The sequence below is a fragment of the Triturus cristatus genome, chromosome 3_2, assembly GCF_964204655.1.
Source record: "Triturus cristatus chromosome 3_2, aTriCri1.1, whole genome shotgun sequence".
NCBI lineage: Eukaryota > Metazoa > Chordata > Amphibia > Caudata > Salamandridae > Triturus > Triturus cristatus.
This window is the reverse complement of record NC_140584.1, coordinates 1,006,986,078-1,007,002,382: the sequence shown is the minus strand read 5'-3', so window position 1 is coordinate 1,007,002,382 and position 16,305 is coordinate 1,006,986,078. Positions and strand designations below refer to the sequence as shown.

Here is a 16,305-nt window from a genome sequence, read left to right as displayed (position 1 = left end):
CCTCCCAGTCGTCCTCCACCTCCGCCGCATCATGAGGTACAGAAAGCGGCGGCAGAGTAGGAGCCGGAGAAGGAACAAACGGCGTCGGGAACGGTGCCGAGAACGGCGCCAGGAATGGCGTCGGCCGGGGCCAAGCCGGCGACGTGTCCCAATGCGGATCCCAGGTAGGAACAAAATGGTCCTGGAACCTGGGCAAGGGCGGGACAAATGGCACCCACTGCGGCACCGGAAGCGGAGCAGAGGGTGGCGCTGGGGCCGGAGCCGGCAGCGCTGGACCTTGTGGTGCCGTGGCCAGAGCCAACGGCGCAGGATCCTGTGGTGCCGAAGCTGTATCCGCCGGCGGCCCAACAGGATCCTGACACGGGACCGCGGGCCCGAGGGCTCGCCGGCGGGCGCCCGAGGTCTAAAAAGGCGGTCCATGGTAGCAAGAAATTCTTGCACCTGTGCGGGAGTCGCCGACAGACCTGGGTAAGGTGGGTAGGCCGCGGGACTCTCGTGCTCCGAAGGAGCTGCCCCCGTCCCCCTCGTCCGCATCCGAGGACCGACGGGGGATGTCAGAGAGCAAACACGCTTCTTTGACTTCTTTTTGTATCGTCTCTTACCCAAATCCGAGGGTGAAGACTTAGAGCCCGAGGAGCGACGACTGTGGCCCCGCGAGCGTTCCCTGGAACGGCCCCTGGATGGAGAACGGTACTGGGACGAGTGCCGGACCTCCAGCAGCCTCATATTGCGACGGCAGGCCCCACAAGACTTAAATCCAGGCAGCCCTACGTGCACCAAGGAAACCAAAATTGTATAGGAGACAAAAGTCTCAAAAAGGGTAGTCAAAAAGTGACTAAGGTACGTGGTCTAACGGGATCTGCACTTTCTGGCGCGGAAAAAGAAAGAACTGACGTCAGCGCGCATGGGTGGTGCCTAAGTAGTCTCCGTGACATCATCTCGGCGCTTACAATGCCAGCGATGGACGCGAAGCCGCACACCACCACCTACTGACGCGCAGGGGTACTGCTAGCAAAACTTTCCGGATCCAGTCTGACGCCTGGGGATATTCTAAGGTAAGGAATCTATCCCTAACGTGTCTTTTAGATATGAATACTTAAACAAAAGCCCACAGTCTTCCCCGCACAGCGCTCCGCCAAAAACATACAGCAAGTGCCAAAGCCAGCCTTACCTGCACTCCTGCTGGCAAAACCTCATCAAGGAAGTGCTTTGCGCACCGCTTGCCTTTTAAAGAGGCGGCGCGAATTCTCTCTCGGGATGTCCTGTGTGTGCGCGCTCCACACACGGGAGTGCGAGCTCACAAGAAGAGAGGTGTGCGCTCATGAGCATTATCATCGAGAGGAGGAATCACTCGACCTTGTTACTCGAAAGACTTCTTTGAAGAAAAAACAAGTTGCACAACTACAAACCCAACACTAGATACAGAAGTATGCAGTGCATTTGTATCTACAGCCACACATGCCATTGAACGTACAGTTTTATATGTCCCTTTGTGTCCCCAATCCCCCTGTGCTCAAATCAAAAGACTACCTTTCAATAGCCAATAATACATTGAATATTCAGGAGGTAAATTAACATTCTCTTTCTCGAGAAAGGTCCCCCTCTAATCTGTTCTCAGGAACAAGAAAAAACAAGCATTAAAAATGCAATAGGTCTCGCCTTTAATTAAGTTAAAGCCATTTGCTTTGCTAACGGTATTGTATAGCAAAGCAAATGGCTTTAACTTAATAAAAGGCGAGACCTATTGCATTTTTAATGCTTGTTTAACTTGTACTTCTGCCCCTGTTGACTGGCAAGGCAACCCCGTTGCCCCCAGACAACCAATAGTTGCAGTCGCGGGAAACCCGTGAAAATTCAAATGATGCGACCCCCTATTGGGCCGCTGTCTTTGACAGGTCCAATCCAGCCCACTCCTGTCTTTGGGGCCTGTTGGGGGTGCGATGAGGGCCCTTGTCCAGACTCTGTGATAGACGGCGGGCCCTTTTTCTGTTTCGGTAGAATTCCAGTTGGTGCAACAAGGGTTAATATGCACAAACAGAATAGGGTTAGTTTATCCATCCCCTTTTCCATCCGCTCTAAGAGACTTAAATTACAAATCTGATTCCTAAGACTGTTTCGAAATTAACTTTGGGGAAAGTCCTTTGGCAGTCTTTATTGTTTGATTAGGAACAGTTTATGAGGCATATAATTTTAAGCTCACCATAGTAATCTCATTGGCGATATGACAGTTTTGTTGCTGCTGCAACTGTGTTGAATTTATTCCTATGGCCAGTGCTTTAAATGGGCCAATACTCATCGGTACTGAGTACCGGCACTTCTCTACTTCCGTGGAGAGTACTAGTACTCATGAAAAAGTAGGCTCATTGCCCGTGCTGGTGAGCAGGAGTGGAACGTGTCTCTGGCAGCCAAGGCGCACTTCTGCAGCCCCGCCCTTAGCCCCAGCTGAGCTATTCAGCAGGGCTCCTTTGAATAATGTCCGGGTGCTCACCATCACGCTGTGCTTGACAGAGCAGAGTCTGTTCAGGCCCTGTGCTGTCAATCACATTCACACTATCCTGTGCATTCCTGCAAGCACAGGAATCATGTCAGTGCCCTGGCAGTGGCCATCAGGCTACGGCCAGTCCCTGGTGGCAATTAAAAAAGCCATGGTAGGTGAAGAGAAAAGATGGCCTTCATCATACCTTAGTATTTTGTGTGTCTGCTATGTTTGTGTGTATGCCTGGTTTAGTAAGAAAAAAGTGAGAGAGAGAGAGAATCCAGACATTTTCAGGAGGTATTTTAAAGAAAATGGGTGGCACTTATTTTGTACATATCTGCTTGGAGACAAAGATTCATAAATAACGTCAAAGGGAGGGAGAGTAGGTGAGCGAGTTGATGAGTCAGAGGATGGATGAGTGAGAGGATGGATGAGTGAGAGGATGGATGAGTGAGTGGATGGATGAGTGAGTGGATGGATGAGTGAGTGGATGGATGAGTGAGTGGATGGATGAGTGAGTGAGCAAGGGTGTAGGTATAGATGGATGGATGGATAAATAGATGGATGGATGAGTGAAAGCATGCATGGGCAAAAGAGGTTGGATGATTGGATAAAAGGGCGGATGATGGGTGGATAAGTGAAAGATCGGATGGATGAATGAAAGGTAGAGAGGATGGATGAAAGGGTGGATGATGGATGAGTGAAAGGAGGGATTGAGTGAAAGGGTGGATGGAATAAAGGAGTGAAAGGGTTGATGGATGGATGAGCGAAAGAATTGATGGATGAGAGAAAGGGTGGACAAAGAGATGGATGAGTGAAAGGATGAATGGACAGGTTTGGAGATGGATGGGTGGATGGATAGGTTTGGATATAAAGGGTGGATAGACGTAATGGTGAAAAACTGAATCATTGGTGAAAGACTGAATAGACGATAGAATGTAAAGTTTAAATAGTGGACATCAGCAGGTAAATGGTAGAATGAAAGAATGAATGGATAGATCGATGGAAGAGACAAGAGATATCTTCTGGGGAGGGTCATGATGAGTTGCTTCATTTGCTCGGTGCCATAAGAGCTTTGGTTCGACGTGGGGGTATTTTCAGTTTCTTCTAGCGTGCTCAAAAATATAAAGTATTGTGCCAAACAGCAATTAACAGTATGACATTAACAAGGTAAAACTATTGCAAAAAAAAAGGAAATGTTAACATATTATTGCATTTCTCTTTCATTTGGTGTAATGAGTTAACCTGCTTTGTTTAAATAAACACGTCTCATGTGTTTTGGTGTGTGCGGACACTAATATAGAAGTTAAGTGTCGTCATGTCTTGTCCTTAGCCCCGCCCCTAGCCCCGCTCCCTCACTACACCTCTAGCTCATTTTGATGAGTACCTGCACTTAATTTTTCCCATTTAAAGCACTGCCAACGGCATCTCTTACCTGAGGCCTCCTGTCATGGCAGTTCCACATAAGGTATTGGCTTTTTTAGGGGGCGTGGCTTCGGCGCGAGGCGGAATGGCTGCCTCTTGAGGGAGCTCCGCAAGCCGGATTCCCAATCCGAGAAATACCACTCGTCAGGAACATCCGTGCTCGCTAAAAACCACGTGACGCTGTCCCTAATTGGAGGGCAAGAAGCTGCGTGGGTTTTGAGACCGGGGCCACCGTGAAGCTGCCTACCAAAGTCAATCCGTCCGTGTTGCGATCGGAGTGAAAATGGCGCTGGTCTGAGACGTGACGACTTTGGGAAACGCGGGGTGGGTGGAAATTTGTGGATCCACGCAGATTCCAGAACTTTCCACCAGAGAAATGTGGGGAAAAGGTGTTTTTTTGGGCAATTGTTTAGGTTTGCAAGAGATTCTGGGTAACAGAACGTGGTGGGAGGCAGTCAAGTCACCCCATCCTGGATTCCCCTGGGTGTCTAGTTTTCAAAATTGTATAGGTTTGCTAGGTTTCCCTAGGTGCCGGCAGAGCTAGGGTTAAAAAACTACAGCTAGGCACTTTGCTAAAAAAGGGCAATTTTGCATTGTGAAAATGTGGTGTGTTCACGTTGGGTTTTGAGCCATTTCCTGTCGTGAGCACTATGCCTACCCCTACAAGTGAGGTACCATTTTTATCGGGAGACTTAGGGCAATTCAGATTTGTAAAGGAACTGTTATTACCTATTGACTTTCGATGCATTTCTGCCTTCCAAATGAAAGACATTGTGTAAAAAAGAAGTCCTTCTAAAAAATGACTGATAATTCTCATGCTAGTATGAGTATTCCCAATTTCGGAAATGTGCAAATATCTACTGTTTCTAAACTCTATATTTTGTTCCCATTTCAGAAATACATAGGTGTCTTTCATACCGATTTTTCCATGTACACATTTTTACAGAATAATTACTATATACCCGGTACATAATAAAAAACCATTGCAAGTTGCTGCTCAGTTTTTGGCTCTGGGTTCGTCGGGTTCTTGGTGAACCTACAAGTCCTATATATCCCCACAACCAGAAATGTCCAGCGGATGTAACGGTATATTGCTTTCAAAGAGCTGTCAAAATTAGAAGAAGTTACAGGTGAAAACGTTGACACAAAAGGCGCTTTTTTTCAACAAATTTTCAATTTATCCTATATTTAACTGTTAGTTTCTATAAAGAAACCTTGATGGATCTACACAAATGACCCCTTGCTGAATTCAGAATTTTGTCTACTTCTCCAAAATGTATAGCTTTCCAGGATCCATTATTGCTTTTGTACCCATTTCTACCATTAACTGGAAGGAGGTCGAAAGCACAAAAAATAGCAAAAATAGGCTATGTCCCAGAAAAATGCCAAAACTGTGTAAAAAAAATGTTGGGTTTCTGACAAAAGTCTGATATCCCCTAAAAGCTGGGAAAATGGTGATTTCAGCCCCACAAACCCTTTTTTGATAACACTTGCAGGGAAAAACCCAGATGCTTTCATTTGCAGCCCGTTTTTCCCATTTTCCCCCCAAAAAAACTACATTTTGCTGTATTTTGGCTCATTTCTCTGACCCCTGCAGGGGAATCCACAAACCCTGAGTACCCTCAGAATCCCCATGATGTTGGAAGAAAAGGACGCAAATTTGGCATGGATACCTTATGCGGTCAAAAAGTTACAGGGGCCTCAGCGCGCACTACCCCAAATAGCCAAAAAAGGGCTTGGCACAGGAGGGGGAAAAGGCCTGGCAGCGAAGGGGTTAACAGTTTCAAGTGCCACAGAGGCTTCAGAGTTAGTCGGTGGCAGTGCCATCAGAATGATTAATTTGAGAAGGTGCAGAATGAGGGTCGATGTGAGGGCCTCTGACGCCTTCCTTCTTTAAAGCACTTGACATTTTGATCCCCCTTCTTTGGAAGAATAGCCTGGGCCACTTAGATATTTTTTTAAAACCAGAACACAGGAATATCAAAAAGGTTATGTAAACCTCAGACATCTCCACTTTAAACCCTCTAATATGTGGTCAAAGTCTCTATCAGTGGTTGAAATCCGTAACATCGATGTTTTTCCCTGGTAATAACCAAAATCTTTCTCTCATCCAATGTTAGTTTGAAAGAAAAGTTGAATTTTTTTCAGATATCAAGAATCAAATGTTAAAGAAGACCCCCTCCCCTTTTATAGTCTTTCAATAAAGCAGACTTAGGTTAGGCAGTCAATGTCTCCAGCAGACATTTTAAGATTCATAAAAGGAAATCATTCCTGTGCCTTCTCTTTTAATAACCTCCTCCCCTGCCTGTCCGCTCACCTGAGAACTTCCAACGCGGCTTTCCCGCTCCCAGAGCTGCTTGCGCTGGCGCCCTTCCAGGCTGGAAGGGTCGGAGGGTTTGCCTCTTCAACCGTCGATTAGAGCAGTGCCATTGCTCACAGGTCAGAGGTGGGCTCCCAGTTGTCTTGGTGAAATGATGCTTGCGGGGTCTGCTTGCTCTCGACTTCTGAAAGTTCATTTAACTGTGGGCTGCATATTTCTTCCACATTTCATCCACTCACCTCCGCTCACGCTACTGATTAGAATCCAGTACTTAGCAAGAGAACATGAGGTACCATGTAGTCAGAGTCGTCCTTCGCCAGGAGAGCGCCCTGGGCGGAAAGAAATGTGGCACCCTTTCTGCTACTTGTGAATAAAATGAGCAACAGGGAACCCCTTTTGTGTTCAGGGGTTAGTCCCAACCTGTCTATGTCAGAATTGGGACTGGCCTCTGAAAGCAAACATCTCAGAGCATCTCAAACCAACTCTCCCACCCCCCACACACACTTCCGCTCACCTGAATCACTCAGAGATTAGCTCGCTTTTCAGGCTGGTGTCAAGTTGTTTGTTGGAGGGAGGTAGGGTTAAAGGGTTAATAGTGTGTGGCAGCTGGGGTTAGAGGGAGAAGGGAGGACAAGAAGGCAGCCTGATAGAGTGTTAAAAACAGCGCTTCCAGCACCTGAGCCAGGTGACAGGGTAACCTTAATGCTTCATACGCCCTCTCTGAAGGTTGGCGCTCTAGGCCTGGACCCAGCTCGCCAAGGCCAAACTCTGGCCCTGCATGTTTTATGATGTACCAACTCTCAGTCTCCGACTTAGTTTTCCAGAGCACATCTCTCCGGCAGTGTCAGTCATGGGGCGATAGTGGTGGGGTGCGTGCCCCACGAGCGTGCTAGGAGGCTGCACGCTTTCAAGCGCCTTAATAAATTAGATTAATATAGCCCCTTTCAATGGAATGTAAATGTGGTGCTGGGTAAATCACTTAATCTCCCCATGCCTATCAAACCATGTAATATATCACTCTGTGCCGCCTGACCAGCGAGACCAGCGAATACATTTGCTGCGGCTGCTTGACTGCGAAAGACAGTAGTATTTGTCAGCCTAGAAGTGTCTCGAGGCTGCTTCTGAGAGATACAAGGTGGCAACTGATAAGGCGAACATCAGAAGGGCAGTTAATTGCCTCCAGTCTCTTGGTGCCGGGAATATTTAAAATCTATGGGAGTAAAGGTAGGTTAAAAACTGGGGAAGCAGGGCCCAATAGCGCTGAAAGATCGCAATCCTCAGGGGTAATGGCAGAGACCCAACAAGCACGGAGGGACAGAAGATGTGCACGCAGGGACTGCCTTTACTGGCGGCAAGAAAAAAAAGTCCCCAGTGTATCACGCTGCCAGTAAAGCATCCAATCCCCGCGTGCATATCTTTTGTCTCGTTTGTCTCCCCATGTGCACGCTGGAATCGGATCGATTCCAAAGGTCCTCTGCATGGCAGAGCAGCGCATGCGCTGCTTTTCGCCAGGCCGAGAACTAAAAAAGAAAACCTCTAGGTTGTGGTTTAAGGTGACATATATAGTATGTACCTACAAACCTGCTTTTCAGGCATGATCTGGAGTGCCTTTTGATGTTCAACATTATAGGAAAGTTGACATGGTTCATGTAGGGTGCTGCCTATGTATATGGAATGCCACTAGGTGGTTAAGCTGTGCAATGATTCCAGGGGTTACCCAAAAGTGTACAGGGCTCAATGTAAAGCCCAAAGTGCTCTATTAGTGGTATGTGGGCGAGCAATGGAAACAACTCAAAAAAGAGATCCACACCAATTGTAGAAAAAGAAGCTTTTTTTGTACTTTATTTTAAGACCAAGATCTTTGCACTAAGATAAGTACATTTTCAAATAAAAATACTTTTAACTTTCACAAGACGACACTTAGAACAATTTCTAAGCAGTTTAATGTTATCCTATGGAAGAAAACAATAATGCGGTTATACAAGTAAGTATCACACTTACAGTTCCAGTCCTCAGGACCCCTGGGTAGAGAGCCCCTGCTCTCTGGGACCAGAAACAATGGACATCCTGGGGCAGAGCCCTTGCTCTCTGGGGCCAGAAACAATAGACATCCTGGAGCAGAGGTGTCATACCTCCTATCCCAGGATGAGCCAGTGCTCGAAGGGTAAGCTTCAAATGCTTGCCGCCTTTATAATGCGACCCCCAGGCTCTGCTGCTGGTAGCAGATGGTAGTCCCCGGTTTACACCCCCTCTTTAGGAGGGAAAACCTAGGAGAAGAGGAGATGTGCCCACCTTTGCCACCTCCACCCCTAAGTTGCGGGAGGTGAGGTGAAGCACATCTTTCAGTTCCCGCCATCTTGAAGATGTGGAGACCCCTCCAATCAGGGCTAGGTCTTTGCCCCCTCCCACAAGAGGGTTCCATAATAGAAGGTGTAGTCACCTCAGATAAGGAGCTCATTGCCGCTATCTGCTACTTTGCTAAAACGCCCCTGAATCTAGTATTTAGTTGGCTCCCCCAGACCTAGAAAATAGATCGGCGATGACCTAAGAAGAAAGAAGACATCCCTGCAGAGAAGACTACTGCCCTGGCCCCAGCCTACAAGCCTGTCTCCAGCTTCTGCGAACCTGCAACCTGTTTTGCCAGTGAAAACTGGAAACCCTGAGAGAACTGCTGCCTTCGATAAAGGCTCCAATCTCCCGTGGACAGTAGACATGTCCATAAGAAAACAACTCCAAGGTCTCCGGATCCAGCTTGAACAGCGATCTCTGCCACCGATGCGCATGGCCCAAGTCTGAGTGGCCCACCTGTGCAGTGAAGTCTCCCCAACGATCCTGACCTCGTGTCCAGCATTAGCTGACCTCTCCTGATCTCCACGGCGGCACCAGCAGTGTGAATCTAGCGCTCCCCCCGACCAGCTCCGGTAAAGAGACTCCAACGCCGAAATACACCCCTGCATCCAGAGCCCCTGGACCTTGGTGAGCTGAACCGACGGTGCCACTACGATCACCTACATTTCTATTTACCTCTACTGTCATTGGTTTCCCTCCTGAAACCTAAAGTGAAAAGCCTGAAGCCTGTTTGCCCAAAAAAGAAATTCAATAGAAAAGCATTGGGCGCCCGATGCCGATTATGCGCCCAGTCGCCCCATTGCCGATGGTGGTGTACGTTTGATGCTGCTTTGTGCCCCCTCCCTGTGGTGCTGCTAACACCCACAGCTTGGCCCCTGCAACCAATCTACTTACCTGCAAGCAGTGTGGCTCCGGGCTCCCCCAGGATCCATTGAAACGCATTGGGGCGAATTTCGATTTTGACCTCTGCACCCGGCCGCCCCTGTGCCACTGGTGGTGCAGTTTTGGTACTCTCATGACCGCTGACCTTTGGTCCCAAGACTAGAGTTGAAAGTGTATTACTTACCCATATAATCGCAATATTTTTCAAAGTGTCGATTTTTTTAAGTGAAAAGTATTTTTATTTAAAAACATACTAACCTTATTGTGACGATCTTGGTCTTGAAATAAAATACAAAGTGTATTTTTCTAAAATTGGTGTGGATCTCCTTCTTGAATTCTGTGCCCATTATTGGTCAATGTTCTGCCATAAATGTCTTACACTCCTCAGTGTTAGGCCTAAGGCTCCTCGCCCACACTATCACTAATCAATCACATTGGATTTTACATTGAGCCCTGTACACTTTTGGGGAACCCCTGGAATTTGTACACGGTATAACCACCTAGTGGCACACCATATACAGAACAAAAAGATGCAATCCCTCTGCTGAGACACAGTGGTCCAGTACTAGTATCGCATAGCACTACAATCAATCCAATTATACTCAAATCATCATGATATGTTACTCACATTTATTATGCAGAAAAAAAAGAATTTAATTTTTTCAAACCAATTTATATACATATATTTCATAAAAACAGATCATACATTTGCATGAATATTTAAAAACACAGAATTACACACCATATACTACTTGACAGATATTAAAAAAACATATAACAACCTGTTATGAGCCCGCATAACAGAAAACAACGTGAGACAATATGCTTTGTCATTAGTTACACATCCTGTTGGGTAATAAGTTAATGTCCGTAGTTTGTGATATATTACACAATTATATCTACTCCTGAAACCACGGTTCTCCTGAGATTGTGTAGTTGAGAAGCGTCGACGCGTTTCGATGGTAAATCTTATTAATCCATCTTTATCAAGACAAGTTTATAGGCTATAAGTCCTCGTTATTAAATCCGGGACCTATTGAGAGAAAGAAAGTTTTTGTTTTATATCGCAATTATGGAATGAATACTCCAATCTCTGATTGCTAACTTAACCAGTGTCTCTCTAATTATCAAGCCTGGCTAATGGTACATTCATGAATACTCTGTAGGGCACTCTTACGTTATTCTATAATTATTAATGCTCCTAATTTATGCAAAATATAATTGTTTTGAATATAATTGTTTTCAAGAGGAAACTATCCCCTTAATTCGTAAGGAGCCAACACGGTGTGTATTATAGTCCGAGAAAACCACTTACTTCTTTATGTTGAAAAGCGATGATCAATTTATATTGTCATTAATGTTCCTGATATATGTTATACGTAGAGGAAACAGAGATCCGAGCTGTCTGTCCTCATGGACATCTCACCTGGTGTAAAAGATATAATGATATGTACTCGTGAGAAGCACTGCTTAAATAAAAGCTGTGTTTATCTTATTACACAAGCAGCATATTCATAATAACTCTCTGTTTTTTGTAACAGGTGACGCTTATTAAGGGAGAGTTATAACGGATCCCCGTCACGCTATTTCAAGCTGCTTCGTGGCGCCATTATCCGCGCACGTTGTTTTTTTGGTGAACAAGTGACGTCCATTGTGGGAGAGTTATTATGAATCCCCGTCACGCCGCTTTCAATACATATTAGGATATTCGCACTCGAAACAGACAAGTAAGTAGTCCTTTTGTGCACTACTGATTATAAAATACAAATATGGTGGTAAAACTCTAGGGGCCAGATGGTTTATGGGAGCAGGATATGCTGCTTGTGTAATAAGATAAACACAGCTTTTATTTAAGCAGTGCTTCTCACGAGTACATATCATTATATCTTTTACACCAGGTGAGATGTCCATGAGGACAGACAGCTCGGATCTCTGTTTCCTCTACGTATAACATATATCAGGAACATTAATGACAATATAAATTGATCATCGGTTTTCAACATAGAGAAGTAAGTGGTTTTCTCGGACTATAATACACACCGTGTTGGCTCCTTACGAATTAAGGGGATAGTTTCCTCTTGAAAACAATTATATTCAAAACAATTATATTTTGCAAAAATTAGGAGCATTAATAATTATAGAATAACGTAAGAGTGCCCTACAGAGTATTCATGAATGTACCATTAGCCAGGCTTGATAATTAGAGAGACACTGGTTAAGTTAGCAATCAGAGATTGGAGTATTCATTCCATAATTGCGATATAAAACAAAAACTTTCTTTCTCTCAATAGGTCCCGGATTTAATAACGAGGACTTATAGCCTATAAACTTGTCTTGATAAAGATGGATTAATAAGATTTACCATCGAAACGCGTCGACGCTTCTCAACTACACAATCTCAGGAGAACCGTGGTTTCAGGAGTAGATATAATTGTGTAATATATCACAAACTACGGACATTAACTTATTACCCAACAGGATGTGTAACCAATGACAAAGCATATTGTCTCACGTTGTTTTCTGTTATGCGGGCTCATAACAGGTTGTTATATGTTTTTTTAATATCTGTCAAGTAGTATATGGTGTGTAATTCTGTGTTTTTAAATATTCATGCAAATGTATGATCTGTTTTTATGAAATATATGTATATAAATTGGTTTGAAAAAATTAAATTCTTTTTTTCTGCATAATAAATGCGAGTAACATATCATGATGATTTGAGTATAATTGGATTGATTGTAGTGCTATGCGATACTAGTACTGGACCACTGTGTCTCAGCAGAGGGATTGCATCTTTTTGTTGCGATATTAGTACCCCATTCCCTTGGAAGATACAAGGGGTCGCTCTCGCTCAATATATCTAACACCATATACAGAGCCAGCTTCCTACATATGTAGTGGGCATATGTAGCCTGGGTAAGGTGGAACAAAGGTATCCTCTTTAATGAAAGGAAGGGGAGGTAAAGAGTATTAGCCAATGTTTACAGGTATTGAATAGTACCTTCACTTGGTTTTGTGTTTCCCTGCTATCCTTTTTTTCTTCAAACACCTGTAGCGGGCCAATAGTTTCAATAAGCATGGATAATCAATGGCAAAATAGCCTGGAATGGCTGGAATATCGAAAGCACGTACATTTAAGGCCCCAGTTTAGACCCACAAAGTTTGCAGATAACAAAACCTGCCAACATAAGCAATATAGGGTCGTCTTTTGGAGTGATCAGACATAAGCTCTGCAGTTCCTTTGCTACACTCTAACATTTTCTATGCCATCTCATAGTCCCACTTACGTTCTTAGGCAAGGTGATTCTATGTCCTTAGGCAAGGTGATCTCATCCCCAATAAAGACTACTCCCACTTCAGTCATAGAAGCAGCACATTCAGCGAGCTGCCAAGCATTCTAATGTCCACCCCTCACACATACCTGTCCATCAAGCTGACACCATTGAAGTAAATGCAGTCAAAGACAAACAGACAGACGTTGGCCTCCTGGAAAGCAGCTTTCTGTAATGAGTGAAAATGAAACAGAGTAAGTAAATGTAAAGCACATGTGTAAGATTACAGCAGATTTAAGATCTCACCAAATTCTGATAAATGCCCAGTCAAACACAATGCGACAGAATCTCTAATACTAATCTTTAGCACACAATCAAAACGGCCTTTAATAGCACCTACATTACACGGGGTGTAATACTCCTTAAAACAGCACATTTCACAACTGGTTGCAGTTTTAAAGTCAGGCATTTCACATCATCACAGTTCACATGCAAGTATTACAATCTAAGGAACATAACTGTATCTGGTTTTTCACTCGAGGAAGGAATACAGCTGTTGCGGATCACAATAAAAATATTTATGCATATTCTGATGTACCTTCTGCCTTTCATACTACAAGTGATGGATGGAATAATTTAATTATTATCAGACAGTGGTAATCAGTCAGGGACGCATCCCAGTCCATCATTATTTTGCTCATCATGCCAACTCAGTTTTGACCCAGCCATATACATATCAGTCTTGACCCTGCTCCAATGGAACAGTCCAGCCCATTAGGGCTTGTGGAAATGTATTATACAGTGTCTGCCCAGGTGATCGGATGTTTTTCATTCACAGTAATTTCACATAATCAAAAGCAAGTATCACATCAGGTGTACACCCAGACGTATCAGTTGAACAGTGGGTCAAATAAACTCAATAAAAGTAATTCTAGGTCAGATTTAAGCACTAAATCTAGGACAGTTCAGGTTTGTCAAGAACTGTACTGAGGTCATCAAGTAGGCATAGGTTGGGATGATTTAATGTGATCTCAAAGGCAAAGTTCAGGAACGGGGCCATGAATGGAAGATTGTATGGAAGAGGTCTGTAGATAAGAAAGAAGAAGGGCATAAAGGTGAGAACTGGAGGAGAGAAGATTTCTGATACACAACAGTGGAATTGCGGAGGGATTTGCTCGAGATGGAGTTTGCAATGGTTAGCCTTTTCCCAGATTTTCTTGTTGGTATGATTTTTTAGGAGTATTTTGTAACCTGGGAATATGGATTTATTTAGGACAAGTGTTGCAAAAAGGTTTCTCTTCAAGACAGTTTTATATAAGGTCATAAACATTCCGATTTTTCTTGTTTAACAATCTGTTACTTAAGACAAAACAGAGTAGATGTGGTGTGTTGATTGAGCAGGAGGGTAAATGGCAGTTACCAGTTTAAAAACAGAAGGAGCTCACAATAAAGCATGATCTCTTATTTGTGTATACAATAAGGGGGTGGGGGCATTACATGCCTTTTTATTTTGTGGAAAGATGCTAACACCGTCATAACTAACTACATAACCGAAAAGCAGTTTTTCTTCAGCCCCTACCTTACCTTGTGTACGCCTAATGTCCCAAACGGCAGAGGTTTTCCAGTGTTCGTATCAATCAGAAGAACTTCAGAGTCCAGGATAATGCTATTACCACCGGGGAAAGCTTTGGGGATGAATTCTTTGAAGTGTACTACCTAGGTAAAGAAAATGGGTCAAAGAAATTAAACAAAAATGGTCTTTAAGCTGCAAAACACAAATAAAGCATACAAAAAAGCATGTTCACAAAATGTGGATATCCCCCTCTTCAGTTCGCTCTTTGGCTTAGTTTCCAAATATTCTCGTCAAAATGTGACTTTAAGTCCACACACTGAGAAAGTAGAGGATGTACAGTATTCAACCATGTATTTGCTAAGCAATTAGAATTCAATTACATGCAAATGGTTCTATGGGGTCATGATGATCAGGATGGATACTACTTAGGGCACAAAAGTTACATTCAGTGGAAAGACAACAATCTTCAGGCCTTGTCCCCAAAAAGAAGGAATCTGCATATACCTTATGAGGGAGCACCGGCTTTAAGCTGCGGCTAAAGTAGCTGAAGTGGTCGCCATTCTTGTGCACCTGGACACGCTCACCATCATATTTGATCTCAGAGTACATCCCATTAGGGCACTTCTTCATGGCATAGGCAACAGACTTGCAAGCTTCAGCCTGCATCAGATAGTGCAGAGGAGAGAAAAAGAGAGGACATAAATGTTCCAGTCAGAAGGAAAGTGAGAGCAAAAGAAGACAAAAGATGATAATGCAACAAAGAATTTGAAGCGATGATCCTTGATTATATAATTGGTAACAAAAGAATCCAATGTTGATAATGAAAATTTATTTTGGGGATTTGTTCCTTTTACCCTTTCTTTCCTTTGTACTGTGATCTTGCATCACAAGGCTGACTACGTTTTATGATGGTGCACTCATTGTGATTTAAAGCCTTCAGTGGAACTCGACATATGAGTAGGAGATGGCCAACGTAACACAGAATGTTAGGGTGGGGGGATGGAAGCAACAATGGAGCACAGGAGGAAGGGGAGTGGGTGAAAACAAAGTGGGACAAACGGGGAGGCGAGCTATGGGAATGTGCCTCTTTTGACATGGTTAGCCCTCCACTTTTTGCCTGGAAAATTATGTGGTTTCGATTGTAGTGCTCGGGATCCCTGCCAACCAGGTCCCCTGTGACAGTGCTTTGTCCTTAAACCTGTTCCACAATTGGCCCTTCAACCCCCTGTAAGTTCGTAGTAAATGGTACCTGGGTACCAAGGGTATTGGGACTGAAGAGGGTCCTTTCACCTAGGCCATGCAGATTGCCACTGCAGCATGAATGGCCTGGTGCAGACAACACTACAAAGTCGACATGGCACACTGCCTATGTGCCATGCCAACTAACACTACCTATGGTATAGTTAAGTCACCCCTCTAGCAGGCCTTACAGTCCAAATGTAGGGTGCACTATATTACAGGTGTGGGCATATTTGCATGCGCAGATATGCCCCAAGAATATTTAAGTCTATTCTTAGAAATTGTAAGTGCCAGGGGAGCCATAGAGAGTACATGAGCTGTAAACCCGATAACTCAAGTTCCACAGCACCATGATGGCTCCTCTGTAAACAGGAGTGTTTGGAACCAAACTACTCCTCCCAATAAACCCACACTGATGCCATTGTGGGATTATTATTGGAGAGGTGCCCCCTGAAAACCTACCGACCCTGATGTGGTCAAAGACTGGCTGTTGGCAGTCTGCCACTACCAGACATGTTTCTGGACCCCTAGGTCAATGGTCCCAGCCCTCTGGGACTAGAAACAAAGCACATCCTAGGCAGAGGGGGGTCACACCTCCTCCCCCTGGATGGGCACAGTGCTCGAGAGGGAAGCTTCAAAGGCCCGCCGACTTTGTAATGCAAACCCCAGCCTCTGCTGCTAGCAGCAAATGGCAGCCCCCACTTTGGGGGGGTGAAACCGGTGGAGAAAACTTGGAAGAATAGGAGGTGTGCAGTTTAATTTCTTCTTA

At 44.5% G+C, this 16,305-nt stretch overlaps 1 protein-coding gene across 1 annotated transcript in view; it reads right to left on the bottom strand.

Moving 5' to 3' along the window:
- Positions 1-16,305, bottom strand: part of LIG3 (DNA ligase 3) — a 245,137-nt gene that overhangs the window by 150,628 nt on the left and 78,204 nt on the right. Inside the window, exons 9-11 of the mRNA XM_085649648.1 lie at positions 14,802-14,957; positions 14,309-14,440; positions 12,874-12,953 (exon numbers count right to left, since the gene is read on the bottom strand). Of these exons, the coding sequence (XP_085505774.1) occupies positions 12,874-12,953; positions 14,309-14,440; positions 14,802-14,957 (368 nt within the window). The remainder of the gene's footprint in view (positions 1-12,873; positions 12,954-14,308; positions 14,441-14,801; positions 14,958-16,305) is intronic.